At 39.9% G+C, this 20572-nt stretch overlaps 1 protein-coding gene across 4 annotated transcripts in view; it reads left to right on the top strand.

Annotated features, from left to right (window-relative positions):
- Window positions 1-20572, top strand: part of NBAS (NBAS subunit of NRZ tethering complex) — a 350592-nt gene that overhangs the window by 257776 nt on the left and 72244 nt on the right. For all 4 annotated transcript variants that reach the window (XM_039531043.1, XM_039531042.1, XM_039531044.1 and 1 more), the window contains exons 47-48: window positions 2783-2872; window positions 18221-18416. In XM_039531043.1, the coding sequence (XP_039386977.1) occupies window positions 2783-2872; window positions 18221-18416 (286 nt within the window). The remainder of the gene's footprint in view (window positions 1-2782; window positions 2873-18220; window positions 18417-20572) is intronic.

The raw sequence follows: 20572 nt of genomic DNA, 5'->3' as shown, positions 1-20572 counted from the left end.
GCTCCTTTTGTATTTTGATCATCAAGGGGCCCCACTGGTTGTTTAGCAGGCTTCCTGCTTCTGATGTACTTAAAAAACATTTTGTTATTACCTTTGGAGTTTTTGGCTAGCCGTTCTTCAAACTCCTCTTTGTCTTTTCTTATTACACTCTTTCACTTAAGTTGGCAGTGTTTGTGCTCCTTTCTATTTGCCTCACTAGGATTTGACTTCCACTTTTTAAAGGAAGTCTTTTTATCTCTCACTGCTTCTTTTACATGGTTGTTAAGCCACGGTGGCTCTCTTTTAGTTCTTTTACTGTTTTTCTTAATTTGGGGTATACATTGAAGTTGGGCCTCTATTATGGTGTCTTTAAAAAGGGCCCACGCAACTTGCAGGGATTTCACTTTAGTCACTGTACCTTTTAACTTTTGTCTAACTAACCCCCTCATTTTTGTATAGTTCCCCCTTTTGAAATTAAATGCCAAAGTGTTGGGCAGTTGTGTTCTTCCCACCACAGGGATGTTGAATGCTATTGTATTATGGTCACTATTTCCAAGCGGTCCTGCTATAGTTACCTCTTGGACCAGCTCCTGCGCGCCACTCAGGATTAAATCTAGAGTTGCCTCTCCCCTTGTGGGTTCCCGTACCAGCTGCTCCATGAAGCAGTCATTTAAAGTATCGAGAAATTTTATGTCTGCATTTCGTCCTGAAGTGAAATGTTCCCAGTCAATATGGGGATAATTGAAATCCCCCACTATTATTGTGTTCTTAGCATTCTAAGCAGTCTAAGCATTTATTATCCACATGGACTCAAGTGTGGTCAGTGTCAGGTGTAGCTGGATTGATTGGTCGAGGCACTAGTTAGCTCTGTTTTGTAGAGATGTGTTTGTAAGATCTGTGGATTACTTTGAGGTGTGTGACAGAGCTGTGATTGTGATATGAGGAAATGGATGCTTCGCACCCTCTCACGTGAGGAAAGGAAAGAAGAGATGCATGTGTATCTTTAGGATGCAGTATCCATCATTTATTTTCAGAATTGTTATGTCAGTATCAGGACATAGGGCTTTTATTACAAAAGACATTGTCAGCAGTGAACTAGAATATGAGAGGACTAATACTTTTAATGATGGTTAAGTGAAAGTGTAAGTTAAGATGTTATGCTCTAAGTATAAGGGAGTTTTAAAAGGCTGTGAAGTGATTCATCAGTTGTATACATGTGATATTCTTTCTGGGCAGTTGGCTAAGTGTGTGAGTGTATTCCAGGATCTGGAACCTCCTGAATCTTACAGGGCCAGTGTCATATGTGTGTATCAGATGGAATCCTGTGGGGGAGAGTGAATGAGTGGTAAAAGGAGGTGAAAAGTTTGTACATTTCAGCACCTGTATGCTTGGCAGTGTAAATTGTGTATTAACAAGGTGTAACTGGGGCATTGCTGATAGAGGGCAACCTTAACTCTGCATTTCCTGATTTTCAGAAGTTTGAGTCTTGCTTAACTCATCATTCTGCAGGGGGACAGCATGCCACCAAACAACTTTAACTCTGTGTTAATGTAGTTTTTTGCCATTCAGTCATTTTTAATCTACTGATACAATGCTACTGACATAGACCCTGACTACTAATCAACATTAAAGAAGAAAATCTGCTAAAGTTTCAAAACCTGCATGTCTATACTTTCCTCAGGGGTCACCTGTGTAGAGTAGTTAGTTATTTTCTTAGCTAGGGCAAATATTGTCCCACTGCAGTTGCATAAATTACAAGGTTGTAGAAACTACCGTAACTCTAAGGGTAAATGTGAAAAGTGCTGTAATTATTCCTCTGCATATTTCAATATCTGATACCCTTTGGGTTATCTCATCTTTGGCAGAGCAGTCATTGATGCCTTTGACATTTTTCGAAGTAGTAGGAAGCCATAATTCTGAGGTACAGAGAGGCTGCCACTTACTCTATTGATACAATAACTGTACTGTCTTGATTAATTGAAGGGAGGGTATAACCTATCTCTGGTGATTGAGTTGTTCTTAGCAAATCAATTTTGGAAACATTTGTCTGGCATCCTTAGTTCTTAAAAATTAAAATGAGTCACCCTAAAATAGACAGGTCAGCTTAACCATCAGTGCCCTTATAACAATTTGTATGAAAAGACACTTGAGGCATAAAGTGCTAGTGTAATTCAGTTTCCCCTTAAGTAGTCAGTCATTTTTCATGTTTATTTTTCTAGACTTCGATTTGAAATTTCATTCCATAAGACAAATGTTTAAACAGCACTGCAACTTTAATCTTTAGATAAGTAGCTAACAACAGCCACGCCAACTTTTATCATCTTTTGACATGTGGAGAGGTGTGTCCTCCAACTGTGGAAATTCCCTGACTGGATACATGATTCATAATTATTGTATTTAATCCTAGGCAGACCGATTATTGAAGAGCAATAATCAGTGGTAGGAAGATACCCACACTGAATCATGTTACCCTGCAAATTTTGCCAATGCATTTCCGTAGTTTTTCACATAGGCCAGGTTTGAGATGGGCATTCTGAAGAATACCAAATGTTCCAGGCCATTTTAACTCTCCGGGGTTTTTCCTTAAAGTGTATTTGAGTGCTGTTATTTTCTCCTGTTGTTTATTTCCATTTTTGCTCCTCGCATCACATCTGACACAGAGATAACTGTGAAAGTTGTCACATTTACTGAATATTCATAAATGACCTTCAGGTGTACAGATGAAATTAGATATTGTGTCCAGAAACCTTTATTCTAAAATCATGTTTTTGTAAAAACTGGTTTTGTTTGATTCTTTTAACAGTGGCAATGGTGCTGAATTTACTTTGATAAAAGACCCGCTTCAGATCCTAGAAGAGATTGTTTCTGCAGTCCATGCAAGTGCTGAAAAGGGGTAAGAATGTATATGGATGCTGTTAACCTGATTTTTAGGGGGTTGTATATTATTATAGGCTTGCCCATGATCTGACCATAAGATAATCAGGTTCTCGTCCTGAAATCATGCTACGCAGAATTGAATGTTCAATATTTTGTAAGGACCCTCAGGGTGTGTGGCTAGAATGCTCATGCTGAGGTCAAAGCTGAGCTTTGGAGATTTTTTATTAAAATAAAGGAAAAAGTGATCAAAGCTCGAAACCACAGAATCAAAAAGAAATAACAGAGTTCTGTGGATACCCGTGGTATCATTCCTTACAAAAGTTGCTTAGACTTGCACACTCACACCCTTCCTTAGCGGACCTGGTGATGGGAGGCAGAGGACCAGCCTTGACTCTGGTATGACAAATGAGTCCGATGTTTCATGTTCCTCAGTATCCGAGATGGTGGAGAAGGGTCAAATGTTGAGTAGCTGTTGAAAAAGCTAAGCTAAAAGCTAAAGACAAGAAGAACAAAAGGGAACTAAACTAGTTGGATGGAGCACCCCTTTGCATGGTGGTTTTGCCCTCTTATAGGGTCATTGCACCTTCTAAATATTCATGTCAGTGTCCAGCGTTCCATGCCCAAATCTTATTTCCTCACCCATATAATCTTAGGGCACACTTACTCTAGAGGCTAGCGTATTCATACATATTAACAGCATAGCCATACATACTAATGCCAGTTATCTCATTCTTGAAACATGTTACCTTTGGCCTGGACCATTACTTCCATGTTCTTGCGGTGTACCTTGTGGTTACCAGTAGGTCCCAAAAATCTTTGGTAAACACATTCAATTCCCTAAAATCTAAAGGCTAACTGGTAGGCCATTTATCTATGCCAAAGGTTACAAATACTCATGCTAACTTGCTTCAGCTAATCGTACAGGATACAGGCCTTTATGTTCCTTGCGTATGGGCTGTAATACATCATACGAATTCTTTTGCTAACACTGTCAGATTTTTTTGGTCACAATGCTATGACCGGGTGCAGTATTGAATGTGAATACTTTCCTGCGAAGGAGTATATGATGAACTTATTTCCCACATGCATTATAAGACATCCATCAGTAGTATTTGACTTTTGCATAATTTAAAAGAAAAAGCATACTATATCCTACAACCCCTTGCAATTATCAAACTATACTTACTGAAAGAACTAGATCCAAGTGCCTAATTACTAGTGGGGATTGCAACGTTTTGTTGGAAAAACATCCAAACAAAAAGGTCTATTTTGCATCCTGCTGTAAAAGTGACAGAATCGCACTGGGAATTAATTCCAAACCCTAGGGCCTGCCACCAAGAATGCCTTGAGTCTAGCTCATGGAAATTCATCCCCTGAACGACTTTCACAATCCATTAGTTACATTAAAAAGAAAGCTCTCCCACCTGTCCAGTTCCTTGTTAATAACTCCCGCTCTAGGAAAAAAATAAGGCTTTGCTTAATTATGAATCGATCCTCATCTGTTTGCTGTACAACACTCATTACCACTATACCTGTTTTTGACTAAGCCATAACCAGAATCAGCAGGCATGAGGCAGGGGGGAAGGTAAGGTCTGTACACTGAATCATTGTTCAAACTTCTAGTGCTTTAGTGTCCTGCCAATGTTATTTATCATTTTATTGGTTCTCTTAGCATTGCTATTCTTATGGTCGTGTCAGCATTTTCATGATAACTGAGCCTTAAAATTTATTCTGCACTGAAACATGGCATACAAATCACAGTTTGAGAGAGAAAATGTAGTATACCAAACAAATACAAAAAAACAAAAAAAAAGTGATCTTATGGAGTTAAACAAAAAAGAAACTTAAGTCAAATATGTGTTTTGTGAGCTTTTATAACTCAATGTGATGTGGCTTTTCGTTGACTCTGTGGTAGGAGGAATCTCACATCTTTTCATTGGTCCCCATAATTTCACTTCTTAGCTGAGAGAACTGATCCCTGAAAGAAGTGCTGAGCCAGGGCTTTTGCAAATTGCTTATCTGAAGTAACACTGTGCGTGGGGAAGAGGCAGAACTCCCTCCTCCTCCCCCCACACACATTAAGGTATTGTCTGCACAGCAGCTGAGATGTGATTTCTAGCAGAGGTGAATATAAACTTGTTAGTTCTCTTTGAGCTAGTGTCTAAAACTAGCAGTGTGGCCATGGTAGCACAGGCTGCAGCTTGGGTTAGCTGCCCCAGTACATACCTTGGGGGTCAGGCAGGACTGTATTTGAGTGCCTAGCCCTAGCCGCAGCCCATGTCACCACAGCCACACTACTATTTGTAGGTGCTAGTTTGATTTGAACTAGCCAGGAGTCTCTACTGGCTCTGGGAATCTCACCTCCCTGCTGCTTTGTAGACATACCCATACTTAAGTACCATTGTTGAGCAACTCCATATAATGGCAGGTTGGAGCATGCCGAGCAGGGAACATTAGCTGTGCCCCAGCTCAGCTTAGTTGTAGAAGATCTGAACTGAGAAATAAGTGGCTTTAGACCCTGTCCTTGGCAGACAGCAGCAACAGACCTACAGTTGAGAAAACAGAGTCTAGTAGGATCCTCACTTCCACCTCTGTTTAGCACTTCAACAAATTAGGTGAGCAGTGTGTGTGTGCAGGTGTCCAGATTAGAGTTGAGAATTGCTATGCTAAAAATGGCTAGATAAATTAAACTATTGCCAGTTTTTCCTTCCATAACTTATAAGAACTTGGTTTCTTTTTAACCCCAAACAGCCTAATAGGAAACTGCAGTTTAAAGATGATCCGCTGTGCTTTATTTCTTTCCGCATGTTTTAGTAAGCATTTTTACTATGGCTCATACATATCTTTGATATAGAAGCCATCTCATCGTGTGCTTGATAACCATATAATGGGGGAAAAAATCCAAATATTACAGTAACCAGACAGACCAAAAATGTCTAATAAATGCTTTAAAACCTGAATAATCCTGTATTTCTCTTTGAGTTCATATTATAGGAAACTCCAAAACACACATGATTTTCAGAAGCAATTCCAGAAAACCTGGTTATAGCACTGAGGTATATACCTACTCCTCCTGTTTAAGATAGTGGAAAAATTCTCATTGCTTTGAGTTAGAGCAGGATTGAGTGCTTCAAGTAATAGTCCATCACAAATAGCCACACTTATAGGTGAGTTTGGGAATACACAATACAAACGAGAGACCAATATAATCTGTGTCCTGAAAGCATTTCTTGGTTTTCACTTCTTCTTCGTAAGTGTTTGTATAGAGAACTTGAGGTCAAGAAAATGGTGCATGACTGATTTTGGCTTCTCCTCAGTAGTTATCGCTAGGGTCCGAGAGTCAGCCAGTCCACCTTTAGCACAGAATGGAATTTAAATTTCAATCCCATAAATACCAGGTCTGTTAGTTTTTGAATAATTCAAGAAATTAGGGCTATAAATGTACCACTGTAATTATAGCTGTACAGCTCCCATGTGGACACTCTCATATTTGAGAGTGAGTTGCCTTTTTCTAGTTTAGCTTATGTAGCTTTCATTTAATTTTGTTCAGCAACCTCCTTCCCAGTCTGTCTCCACCTCCTCCGTCCCCTCACCCCCCAGAATATTTATTTGATTCCAGTTAGAAGGCAGAATTGCCAGTTTTTCATCTCAATAACACACAAATTGGCCTCCTCATATGGTTGGTGTGTGTGTGTGTGGAAATGGTCCAAGTTCCTGTTCTTTCTCCCGTTTTTTAACATCTGTGCTACCCCACTTGAGTCCTTAGTTGCAGCAACACTTCTGGTCAAAAGAGGCCTCATCCACTTTCCCATTGCTTCACAGACATATCACTGTAATGGGTGCAATGGTTCACTGTGTAGTTAAGCTTCAAATGCAATTTCCATAATAACACTCTCCATGTCCAACCTGTTTGGGGATTGCTCTTTTTAAAATTAATTTGTGGGTGAAGTTTTCAATTTTTATTAGTCCAGAGATTATTTTGATTTAAATTTGGAGCAAAAAAAATTGTTATAACACAGATTGTGACAAATCACCCTATTCAGTGCTAATTTGAACTGTTTTCTTTTGAAAGGAGCTGTCTGGAGTCTCTCAGTTTGCGTACTCTGCTAACACTGTGCATTTAAACGCTAATCAAGTGTGAAGATCAATGTGACTATAGAAAAGATTACTCAGATTCATTTAAACATACTTGCTTACCTCCTTATACTTCAGCTATCAAGACAGCAAAGTATAAAGCTTCTGCTTCAAGAAAGTCATAAAAAATTGAGACGTGAGCTTGCCTAACTTTTGAGAAATGTTCCAACAGTTACTTTTAATTTTCACACTTTTAATTTACAGTTTGAATGACACTCATTCAGCAGAGTAATTTCTAATTTAGCTCAAGTTCTGAGATAGATGAGATAATAATAGAGGCTAAATAATATTGAAATCCTCACAACTGAAAACTTAAACTGTCAATGTTTATTACTTCAGACCTTCAAGATAGGATAAATTGGTGTTTTCTGACTAATACTACTTTGCCATCTGTCTTGTTAGGACAAATAAAGGAACATTAGTTATAAATTACATTTCACATGGAGCCACTTTCTTTAAAAAAAAAAAAACCAACCCAATGATAGTTTGAAATATTACCAAAGAATAGCCGAACATTGTTTACAGATTTATTACATGATATTTTGGAGTCTGTATAGGACTGTAGACTCTTGCCTACAACTATTCGCTGATTTTACTAATCTGTACACTGTAAATACAGTTTAATAATCAGAATGCTTTTATTCTAATGTACTTCATTATATGATATAATCTATTCATATTAATTTATTTTCATTATCTGCAGTACCAACCCCCCCCCCCCCAATTTAATTATAAACCACCTATTTTTCTTCAGGCAATGTCCCTATGGGTGCTCCACTTCAGGCGCCTCTCGCGCTCTTCATCGGAGATTTTCAATTAGCATTCAGAGTAGCAGCCGTGTTAGTCTGTATCCACAAAAAGAACAGGAGTACTTGTGGCATCTTAGAGACTAACAGATTTATTTGAGCATAAGCTTTCGTGGACTACATCCCACTTCATCGGATATATAGATTGGAACATAGAGCAAGAAGATATTTATACATAAAGAGAACATGAAAAGGTGGAAGTAGCCATACCAACTGTAAGAGGCCAATCAGTTGAGATGAGATAAGCTATCAATTGACTGGTTCTCAGTTGATTGGCCTCTTACAGTTGGTATGGCTACTTCCGTCTTTTCATGTTCTCTGTATGTATAAATATCTTCTTGCTGTATGTTCCAGTCTATTCATCCGACGAAGTGGGCTGTAGCCCACGAAAGCTTATGCTTAAATAAACTTGTTAGTCTCTGAGGTGCCACAAGTACTCCTGTTCAGTTAGCATTGTCCATTCAGCCTATACATGCACCCTATGCCTCCTCACACCAAATACTGAGGCTATAGGAGTGTGAGGGCAAACCACTCTCAGGTCCTTCTCAGCTGCCTCAGCCTTGGACACAGCACTAGTCTGGATTTACAGCTGTGCCATTTAGCCCACATCCTGTCATTTGGAGACCACATTGCCTATTTCCAGCATGCTTGAAGGCAGATCACTACAGACAAGTGGATCATACAGGTCATAACATAGGACTATGCCATCCATTTCGTCACCCCCTCCCTTCCACCCCTCCTTCCCTGTCCCTCTTCAGGGACTTCTCTCTCAAGCTTTTATTGAGACAAAATTGAACTCTCTAGTTCGATTAGGAGCAATACTGCTGGTTTCTCCTCCTCACAAGGGCAAGGGATTTTACTCAAAGTATTTCCTTGTGCCAAAGAAGGATGGAGGGTGGAGACCGATCTTATATCTAAGATTTCTACACAAGTTTGTAAAGTTTCAAAAGTTTAAAACGGTCACTCTCGCAGCTATAATTCCTTCACTAAAGAAAGAGTATTGGTTTTCGGCCCTCAGTCTACAAGATACCTATTTCCATATAATGATATACCAATTGCATAGGAATTACCTATACTTCACTATAGGTCAGGATCATTTTCAACAACTAGTGCTTCCTTTTGGCCTTTCCTGGGCCCCAAGGGTGTTCTCAAAAGTCCTGGCAATAGTGGCTGCTTACCTCAGACAAGAAGCGATCCTAATCTTCCCATATCTCCACAACTAGCTGCTCAAGGGCTGTTCTGACACAGACAGAATTATCCTTATAGTGCCTAAGGGACAAGCTTGGCACCTTTAACTGTTTCAACTATGTATCCAGCTGTTGTTCTAGCTCCCAGCCATTTCTCATCTCCTGTAACGGGATACAGATCATGTGGTTCTTCCCAGCCTAGTGGTTCTTCACCTCAGGGTATGACTCCTCAATGGTTCACAGGGTTAGAATCCTCCTGTTCTACTGACAGGGCCAGCTCTAGGCACTAGCAAAACAAGCAGGTGCTTGGGGCGGCACATTTGCAGAGGGCGGCATTCCGGCCATCTTTTTTTTTAACTCACTTCCTCCCCTCTCACAACCCTGCAGAAGCGGAGCCACGGAGCAGCTGGAGATCCAGCATGGGAGCTGAGAACCCATGGGACCCTGGGAGCTGTAGTTCCTTGCCTATAGAGCCAGCCCTGGAGCAGGGAAAGAACTACATTTCCCAGAAATCCCTTGGCAGCTATCAACAGGAAAGGGATGGGGAGGGAGGGAGGTAGCTGAGCCATGCTGCAGCTTGCTGTGAGTCAAGAGCTGCTGGAAGGGGGTGGCACTGTGAATGGGGAACAAGTGTGCCCAAGGAGTAGGTGGCTTTGCCCCAGATATTCCCTTCAGAAGACTTCCCCAGACTGGATTAGGGATACTGGTGTGACCTCACCTTGCAGCCCCCAAAGAAGGAATTGGGTGGACTAAATGGGCAGTGCACCTCTCTAGCTGAAGCCTAGCAAGGGAGATATGTGGATCCCACTAGAATTTAAAATGAGAGGTAAGGGAAGAGAGGCTCTGCTAGAGGACTTTGGCAGCTTTAGATACAGTACCAGGCACGTAGGAGAATTTCCACTTCTGAGCCATGGAAGCAGAAATTGACTTTTCCTTTCCAGATTTAGCTAATATTTAGAAAGGGAATCTAGCACCCGCCTTCCAGATTTGAACACCCTCAAAATTCAGGAGTGCTCAAGCTCAATTTAGGCAGCTGTTACTTCATTTCTCCCAAATCAAATATACTGATCCACTATAACTTGCTGTAGAAAAAATAGGATAAAATTTAGCAAGAAATGCTTCCCAGTGGTTTTTAGGACTGGAATTGCTATTTTCAACAGCTATTTTTTTTAAGTTTTATTTGTTTAAAAGGAAGACAGTGATATTGCATTGGCAAATTCCCCATAGAAAGAAAGAGTGGAACAAAAGAATAATAAAGGCACCTCAACTTTTCCTCATTTATGTAGGACAGTCTTATAATATGCATCCAGATATACTCCAGTCACACAAGCTGAAAATTGTTCCACTTTACTGCAATTCTGTAACCATATGGGAACCAATCCTGTCTGTGTTCTGTGCACATCCAAAATTCCTGCTGAATGACCCGCCCTGGGAGTGAGTTACCAGTGACCCAGGGCTGGGACAGCAGGAGAGTGCAGGTTGAAGGGGAGAGCCCAGGGCTGGGGCAGCAGGGGGCTGCCGGTGGGGGGAGGGCACTGATGGGAAGGAATGGAGGGAGCCCAGGGCTGGGGCAGCAGGGAAGTGCGGCAGGGAGCCCAGGGCTGGGGTGGAGGGGCAGCCAAAATTTTTTTTGCTTGGGGCAGCAAAAAACCTAGAGCCGGCCCTGTCTACTGAAGTGCAACAGTATGACTGAATAATACAAAGAAATCAACCAGTACTACTTTCTGCAGAAATGGAAGAGATCCTTCCATTGTTGTTATCACTGCCTCCTGCCTGATTGGGTGCCACTTTACCATTTTGGATTATCTGTTGCATCTAAAGAAATCAAGGTTATCTATTAGTTCAGCTAAGATCCATTTGGCCACAGAATCAGCCTTTCATCCTCCATTAGAAGGATTCTCCATATTTGCTCATCCAGTATCATCTAGGTTTATTAAAGATTTGGGGAATCTCTGTCTCCAGATTAGAAAACCTACTCTGTTCTGGGACCTCAATTACCTTATGAGATCTCAATTCCAGTGAATGGCAAACCTAGTCTCTGTTGCATTTATCTATGAAGACGGCCTTTTTAGTAGCCATCATGTCAGCCCGTAAAATCAGGGAGATTGGAGTTGGCAGATACCCCCTTTCCGGGATTCTTTAAGGACAAGGTCTCTTTACATCTACACCCTAAAGTCTTACCTGAGATTCTATCAGAGCTCCATTTTAACCAATACATTCATCTTACCAGTGTTGTTGGGTTTTTTTTTTCCTGAAGTGACATAGTTCTCTACAGCAATCCTGTTTATATACAGTGGGTGTTAGAAGAAGGGCATTTGGCTTTCATTTGAGATAGGACCAAGCAATTTAGAAAGTCACTTAGGTTCTTCATTTCCTTCATGGATATATCCACAAGGTCTTCAAGCTCTACTCAGAGACTATCGAGATGGATATCTGAATGTATTGTCACTTGTTATGCTACAGGCATTCATCCCATCCTATCCTCTCCTCCCCACAAAGTGTGATAGCACATTCAACCATATCACAGGCAACATCTAGGGCATTACTGAAGAATGTGCTAGTATCTGAAATATGTAGGGCCAATACATGGGCTTCAGAGTGCATTTTCAAAATATTATACCCTGATCCATGCTGTCAGATTTGATGTGGCACTTGGTTCTGCTATACCACTTTCAGTTCTGGACTCTATTCTGAAGCTGCCTCCTTCATTTGGGGTACTGCTTGGAAGCCACCAGAAGTGGAGCATCCATAGAGACACTACTCGAAGGAGGCAAAGAGGTTACTCACTTTGTGCAGTAACTGCGGTTCTTTGAGTTGTGTATCCCTATGGGTGCTTTACTACCTGCCCTCATTCCCTTTTGCATTGGACTGATCCTCCATGGACATTTGGGTGGAGAAGGAAATGAGGGTGGTTCACCCATGTACACCATATAGCTTCAGTATTTGGTATGAGGAGGCATAGGGTACATGCATGAGCTAAACGGACACTAACTGAAATCTCCAATTAAGGGCTCCAGTGGAGCATGTGAACTGTAGTGGAGCACTCATAGGGGACACATCTCAAAGAACCGTAGTTACTGTACAAAGTGGTTAACTGCTTCTTCTCCCATGCTGATAAACATGGTTGTTTTGTAATCATGAATAACTATAATAGGACATTATAAAGTAACTAAATTGAAAAGGGTGCTATTCAGAAGGAGAGAAGGTGGAAGGTCAACAATGATATAAATTTGTAAAGAAAAGAAAAAAATCCACATGCTTTTAAAAGTAGGAGATAATGATTGTTGGAGGAAGGAGTGAGCAAAAGCAAATTACTTACTGATCAAGTTTAACTCATTCTTATAGGCAGATGATGTGCTAGTACAGACACCCATTGGAACCAGGCCTGATCAGAAGGTCTAGTATCTTACTCCCTTAGGATGTAATCCACTCAATTGAGCCAATACCTTTGGCTAATAACACACACTGATACATAGTCCTTATATGATAAATTACCTCAAATTATTTGCCCAAATGTAAATGTTAAAAAATTAGTTATCTGGTCTGTATTATCTGTTATACTGCCAGACAGAGTTTGAGTCATTTAAATGAATGCTGTTCCCGTTCCAATACCTCCAATAGCAGTTTTCTATGTCTGTACACAAACATTTCCAGATTTATTTGGAGGGGGATGAGGGAGAGCAGAATGAAATATAAACTTCTGCAGGATAGGACGGAAACCAGGGAACTGGTCCTCTGGAATTTCCCTGATCGTGATTGGGGAGAGGAGCCCACCCAGAATATATGGTTGGAGTTTGGACCTGGTTATAAATAGAGCAGCCATCCTAACCTACTGTTCCATTGAGGTCAGTCCTCTTTACAATTTCAACAAAGGCCAAATCCTGTACCCCATTGAAGGTTTGTTTGTTTTTTAAAGGTACCCAATTACATTGAAAACTTTTGCAAATCTTTACTACAAGAGTTGAAAATATGCTTTAATTTCTTAATTGCTTCCAAACAGAGACTTCCAAATCTCCTGTCCTAACAACCTATCCGAGAGTTAGTGTGCAGTAAGCCGGGGTCTGAATCAGTGTGCCATGGAACTCCTAGGGCATGGCAGCAGGGCCACTCTGCCAATTAGTGTGCAACAAGCTTGTGCACTGTAGATTCACACCCTGGCTTGCATTGCACTAAGTCTCCATATAGGTTATCAATACTGTGCCCCTCGTCATGCTCTCGTGGTTTTTCCTCACATAGAGCTATTCTCAGGCTTGAAATCATTACAGCAATTGACACCTCAATATAAACAAAACCGGGTGTTTAGATGCTCTTACAATTACAACACTGTTGTCTCTGCACTAGAGTAGGAAGATCTGCAGCAAATGTTGCCCAGCTTTGAAGATGTGCATAAGACTCAGACAAACAGGCAGATCTAAAGGACTAATTGCCAAATTGTACAGTAGTGGATGACACTAAAATAGATGTCACAATACATAAAAAGAAAGATAACAGTAGACTTTCAGGAAGCCACAGAGAATGGTACTTTGGCTGGTGTCCTCCAGTATTCCAGAAAATACCACCTCGTCATTGATCAGTGAATTCCAATGGAAAGTGCTTGTGTACTTCCTCTATATCCTCGTAATGGCAACAGAATGAACCGAAACCGCCTCAATTCCTGTGTTAGAAGTTGTGGACAGTTCACCCACTATGCACATTACATCCCTTTTGGGTTTCTCCAGAGATCCAAACATGAAAGTTGAAAGAAAACATTTGATAATTGTTCAATAAAAACCTTACCTACCATGGACAATACTATGGGGTTTTGTTTTACCGGTAGGTAAAACATTACCTCTCTTGGCTTATATTCCTTGTGCTGTTCTTATTGCATAACAAAGGATACTGCTTGAACTCATATTTTAAAAGGTAAAAGAAATCTGTGCAATTGTGTACCACTGTATTGTTTTCCAGAGGGCACTCCCTCAAACCTTTCCAACAAAGAATAAACACTGTGCAGAATATTAACAACTGCAAGAAAATGCATCATTGTGCCAGTGCTCATTTAAGAAAACCTTGCATCTGAGGCGCAACTAGAATACAAGAAACTAGAAACTCTGAAAGCAATGTTCTGGCCAAAGGGGGAAAAAATCCAACAAATAAGAAATGGCACTAATCACAGCTGGATTTTTACAGTCCCAATTTCTATTTGAGGATTGCTGGGCTCTTGCCAATATTTACACAGGTCAACCACAATGGCCCAAAGCTAAAATCAGCTCTGCACCCAAACATGGTGCCAACTTGTTATCTAGTTACTGATATTTACATAGAATGACTCTGCCCCAACCATCCATTTCCCTAGCTGTGGAATATTAAACCATCCCTACAATATCTGCCATTTACAGGCTCTCAGATTACAATGCCACAACGAACACTTATCTATATATATTTGTCTAGAGATAATATGCTATAGAAAATTACTTATATTCTGCATGGATAGAACATTGTGACCCTAACTGTGCACCAAACTCTGCATAACAATCTTGTGCCAAAACAAATCGTAACATAGTACTTGCCTGTGCATCTATGATATTGCCATATGTTTTTAACCTAGGTACCTATCTGTAAATGTTTTTTTTTTAAGATACAAAGATCATATTAAAAGAGGGGGGAAGTTTGATGCCAAGCTAATTACCTTACAGGGAAGATTCAGTCTTCAGAAACTGTGCAAATGACATTAGTGCTTCTTTTCAAGCATTAAGAAAAGTGACAGGATATTTCTGCAACTTTAGTTTTGAATTGTGGTGCAACTGAAGGGAACACTGTACTGTAGATGTGATATGTATTGGATTTATTAAAGTAAATGACAGTGTCTCAATCTTGTTTGAAAGATTAATTCAAATTAACTTGAGTATGAACGCTGTCAAATGAACTGAAAACTAGCTAAAAGCATAAATGGATAGATAACAGAATTTGATCATTTTAGGTTTAAGTTCTGTAAAAAAAAATTGTGCTGTGTGTCTCTTACATATACATTTTTAGCATCCTCTTCCTCTCCCACTAGGAACAGACACTGGTGCTCATTGACAGCCATACATTTGTTAGACTAAAATAATCTATAGATTCTCATGGAAGAATATTTAATCAGCTTTTTGCTAATTGTAATAACATTAGCTAATTTAAATATTTCAGAATGAAAGGATTACAGAAATGTCATCTAATATAATTTAGAGTAGAAATGCATGAGAAGAATCCATTACTGCTTAGTAAACAGCAGAAGCATTAATACAAGCCATACTCAGATGAATAAGAAGCATGTTAAAACCATTTTGCAATGCACATGGGTGTCTGTAGCAGGGCAACTGAGGCCAACAGAAAAGAGGGGAAGCTTTTATGTAAATACCTTTAGGAATAATGAACCTAGAAAAATACCAAAAATATGTTTAAAAGAACTAGGATTATTTCTAAACAGTGTTTTCTCCAATTTAATTGTTATATGATGCTTCAGCTGCTTTTTTAAATGTAATGAATTCAGTCACTGCTGCTATATCTTATCTTCAGTATTTGAAATGAAGGTTCTGTAGTTTTTGTGCCATATCAACGATTTAATTATCCACAATGACAAAATGCACTACTTTGTTCTAAAATACAGCTTAACCCTTAATTTTCACCTGTAAAACCCTAAAGGGTTTGGGGACTGGCCTACCTAAAAGAGTCTCTCTCTTCTTGTGTGATGATGAGGTAGTTGAGATCCCCCGAAGCAGTCAACCTGCCTGCCCCTTGTATGCCAGTGGGAGCTGGTGATGTAGTATTTTGGTTGGGAAGGGCAGAGATAGCAACATGCCCCCCACCCCCCAACTTTCCATAATACTCCTGATTGTTTAAGGTAATTACAGAATTATTAAATTAGGATTAATTCTACTAATTTTGCAATTACATTTAAAAACTGGGAAGATTGTGTGTGTTACTGACCACTCGGGTCTGATAAACACAGTGCCATGGCCATCTGAGGATGTTTTTGACCACTGCTGGGGGTCCCTGTGCAAGGGCACCCACAGCCCAGCAGTATGCATGTTGTGCGTGGTGCATACCATTTTTGTCGGCCAGACTGGGGGAGACGTTGCATTGGTGAGATCTCCTGATAAGGTGAGCCCATCTCAAGCCGATGTACCTTCATGGGGCATGAACGCATGCTGCTGCCAGCACCATCGCTGCAGAGAGCAGAGGGCTGGACTGAGAACGCTAGCTCGGGTAATGTACTCCCCCCCCCCCCCCCCACCATCCACAAGGCTTGTTACCCTTTCAAGGAAAGATTTTTAGATTGGTTTGACATGATTTGTTCTTGACAAATCCATGTTGAATGTTACTTATCACCTTATTATTTTCTACTTGTAATTCCGCTGTAATTTTTTTTTCATAAACATTCCTACAATTCTCAGAACAAGGTTGTCATTTCTGGAAGGCTCATGACTGGAAATCCTTTCCCACTTGCTTCACCAGTGCCATGGTTTGATGACTTTTGGAGGACATGTTAGATGAGCTTATGTTCTCAGGCCTTTCCTGGAGGGTTTTGTTGGTGTTGAGTGATGAATGGGAGATGATTGTGATAGGCTGGTTGGAGGGGAGGCAATGAACAGGTGTCTAATGGAAGCCATATGGGGTGACACTGGTATAGTAGATAAGTTGGGGTTTCCAAGGATTCAAAGATTAGTTTTTAGGAATCTGTTAAAATATGCATGTTTGTTTTAAGTATACAATGCACATGGAGTCAGTAGGAGTGCAGTATATTTATTTAAATAAATAAATACAATTTAGACATAATTATTTAAATTATTCCAACTACTCAATAGCAGTGTTTAGACCTAAAATGTAGTTTAGAAAAACAATAAGTACTGCATCTTTAGAAGCAGTGGCAATACTTCCCCTCCTGCCACCCCTTTTGGCATCTTTCTCAGAAAATACCACAAAAGAAACAGTACAGTCTATTAATTTGTGAATATACTTTTTTTTTTAAAAAGTATGTAATTTCACACCTGTACCTGTCACATATGTTGGTATATCTCGAATGTTTATAACTATTCATCATATTGCTTATTTAACAGATACTTCCTTGTATACTGTGTGAATTCAAAATAAGCATCCTTATGCATATATACTTTAGCTCAGTTCATAGCTGTGCAACCTAGGTAACATCCTATGGACAAAGTTGAGAATATACTTCTTTGAGTTAAAGGAAACATTGAGTCTTTAATGTTGGTTTTATTATTACATTTATTTAAAATACAGTTATTTTAATATCATAAAATCCCCGAATTATCAAAATTATTAGAAATTGTGTTAATAGACTCTGACCATTAATGTTCAAAGTATTATGTGTCCCCTTTTATCTGTTTACTTTTACATTTTATATTACAACTATTGGAATGACCTCATTTGGAATGGAATCATGAAAAAACAATTCCTTCATGAGATTAGTAAATGCTTGAGAAGTTTTATTTCTCTGTAGTTCATATTATGTTAAATATTGAAACGTGTTTTGCTTTCTATATGCTAGGAAGACATCATATTCCCTGATTAAACTCTTACAGTTTAGAAAATAGTGTTTTTATGTATAGCTGGTTCTTCATGATTCCTCTGTGATGACGCTTAAAATTGATTAGTGTAAGAAAATTTTAAGAACTTAGAATGGATTTTTAACTGAGGGTGTATCTATTTAAATAGATGTAGTAGATGTGTGTTTTATTTGATGTTTGCAGGGTGGATGTATATGAATTCTCTTCCCAACAAGTTTAATTTTTGAACATGACAATTTCTTCTCCGAATCCATGATCGTCTATATTGTCACTTATCCTAGATCAGTCCTTTTGGTTGATCTTGTAGTGATAGTTCTTAAAATCAGAATGGCATGATAGTGAAGTCGGCATGCAATTAATATCATTTGAGAACTCCTTCATTTATTTTCATGTTCATAAAACAGCAGAGTGGTTAAGTTCCACAGGTTAACAGTCTCTATTTCAAGGTAGCCAAATATGTAACCAAGTAATTCAGAGGCACTGAATGTCTGTGGTTGTGTTCCGGTAGGTCTAACTCACAGCTGCTTATGTCACAATCAGAATTAGAAGAGTTTACAACGCTCCCATTAAAGGTGTTCACAACTAAACACAGGACATATTTGTTATGTTGCTATCAGTGATAATGTCTTTAGAATTTGGATTAAAATGACTAAATGTTAATTAAAGCCGAACGATTTTATTTGGATTACAGGGAGAAACTAGTTTCTTCAGATGATCTATTGGAGTGGTTGAGACCTTTCTGTAGTGATGACTCCTTGCCAGTGAAGCCCCGCATTAAGGTGCTGCAGATTATGGAGCAAGCATTTCATCTCAGTGATGAGGATAGCAGGCTACTTGTGTTCTTCAGAACTCAAGCAGTTCTCAAAGCCTGTTGGCCTGAGACAAAGGTATTATTATTTACCCTAACATTAACTGATAGTGTTTTTCTTTTAAAAACTGTATGATGGAACTTTGTCAGTTGTGTAAGTATGAACCATATAGGCAGTTACAAATGCATGCTGTCGACAAATGAAGTGGCCTTTTTTCTATCCTCATACCAAGCCAGGATTGTAACAAATTGTGACTTTAATTTAAAAAAATAAAAATAACTAGGAGTAGTTAAATACTGCCTCACTTATGGGCTGAGCATCCTCAGCTCCCACTCCCTTTAGTGGGACCAAGGACACTTGATACCAAACAGAAGCATGCCCCGGTGCCTTTTTTTCTTTCTTCTCTATTCCCCACTCCTACCTTCTATATACCTTTCTGGTATTTGCCGTTTTTTCTTCCCCCTCCACAGTTTATCTTCTGCCACTTACCCCTGTCTCCTCTGTGGTGTGCATTCTAGTGGTTAGAGCAGGGACATTTAGATTCTCTTCCAGATCCTTTGACCTTAGATATGAAATTTATCTTGTCTGTGATTCATTTTAACTGTCTTTAAAAGAGAGCTAGTAAGTGTAACCTCGGAAAGATGTAGCGCAAGGGTTAATTAATATTGTGTTTATACATGACTTTGAGATCCTCAGATGGAAGGAGTTGTTAAAGTACTTTGTCATAATCACAGGGCTGCTTGAACCTATGTCCCCTTTCTGGTCTCCCTACGTGCACAACCTCAGCTATTGGCCCACATGCCCTTTCCCTGACTTGGGGGATGTATTTCGCAGTTCTGTTCTTAGACTAGGGTGTGGGTGCAACATACCCCATGTATACCAGCCATTTATTGCCGTGCAGGTTTGATTGGGCATCTGTGTTTCGTCCTTTTGGGAGCCTGTGACTAGCGCTATACAGTGACAAGCAGCCTTCTTAGAACTAGTAGGTTTATTTAGCAAATGGGAGCAAAGCAATTGGGAAAATCCCTATTTACATTTTTACTCATTTAATTCTACTCTTCCCTACAAGCTAACTTAGATAGTTTTCTGTATTGAGTTACAGGAACAGAACAGGCCCTACTTCCATCCTTTTAGCAAACCCAAGAGTTCTTGGGACCCAGTCTGGACTCAGTTTTCCTTCTAGAGAGTGTGTCATCTTGTCTGTTTTCCCCCTCAGGAAAATTCCATTTTCTCAAAGCCCCACCCTCACTGTGTGTGCTTGAGCCACATTATTATAATGCTCAATGGATGCTCAGGTGGATAAGGAGCTGGTTAAAGGGGAGACTGCAGAGGGTAGTATTGAAGGGGAGGGGGAACTGTGGTTGGTTAGGGGGTTAGGTTCCTCAAGGCTCTTTTGGGTTTTTTTTTATTTATTATCTATATTTATGACCTGGGAAAACCAGAGAGGAGGAGGGCTGATAAAGTTTTGGGATGACACACCAAGGGGGGGGTGTCATTCGGAAGAGGGATCGGGATATTCTCCAGGGAGATGGATAAATAAGAAGGAGGAAGGCTCAGAATTATTTCAGCTCAGTGCTAGAGGACGACACGAACAGGATATCAACTGTCAGTCATCAAGGAAAGAGGAAGAAATCAGGGGGTTAGGTTTAACCATCTGCAAGCATGGAAGAGGACACAGAGGGAAACAGGAAAGAAAGGACCTCCACGACTTTAAGATTAAGCTAGATAAAGTTATGGAGGGATGGTATGATAGGATGATAGGGCTTAGTCAATAGGTAAGGTGTATGTATGTATGATGTAACCTTTTTTTTTAAGAGTTTTGTCTGAGTCTTGAGCGAGTGCTGGGGGTTTGTTCAGCTGCCCGCCATGGGTCAGGAAGGAATTTTTTTCCAGGAAGATTGGCTATGGCCCTGGAGTTTTTTTTCGCCTTCCTGCATGGGGGGGGGGTTCACACTAAAAGGAGTGGTGGGATGGATTATGTGTGGCCTGCATCTTGCAGAGGTCAGACTAGATGATCATAATGGTCCCTTCCTATAATGCTCAATGCCTTTTTGTTGCAGAGCAGAGGTGTGAAGTTATCTTTTTGCCTATCTACACTAGAAAATTATGTTGGTTTAGTTACACTGGTCAGGTGTGTGAAAAATTGTTAAGCCAACCTAAGTCCCTATTTAGACAGTGCTAGGTTGACAGAAGAATTCTGTTGTCATAGCTACTGCCTTTTGGGGAAGTGAAGT

This window comes from Mauremys reevesii, linkage group 3, assembly GCF_016161935.1.
Source record: "Mauremys reevesii isolate NIE-2019 linkage group 3, ASM1616193v1, whole genome shotgun sequence".
Taxonomy (NCBI): Eukaryota; Metazoa; Chordata; order Testudines; family Geoemydidae; genus Mauremys; species Mauremys reevesii.
The sequence above is the reverse complement of the archived record's forward strand: the minus strand, read 5'-3'. Positions and strand labels throughout refer to the sequence as shown.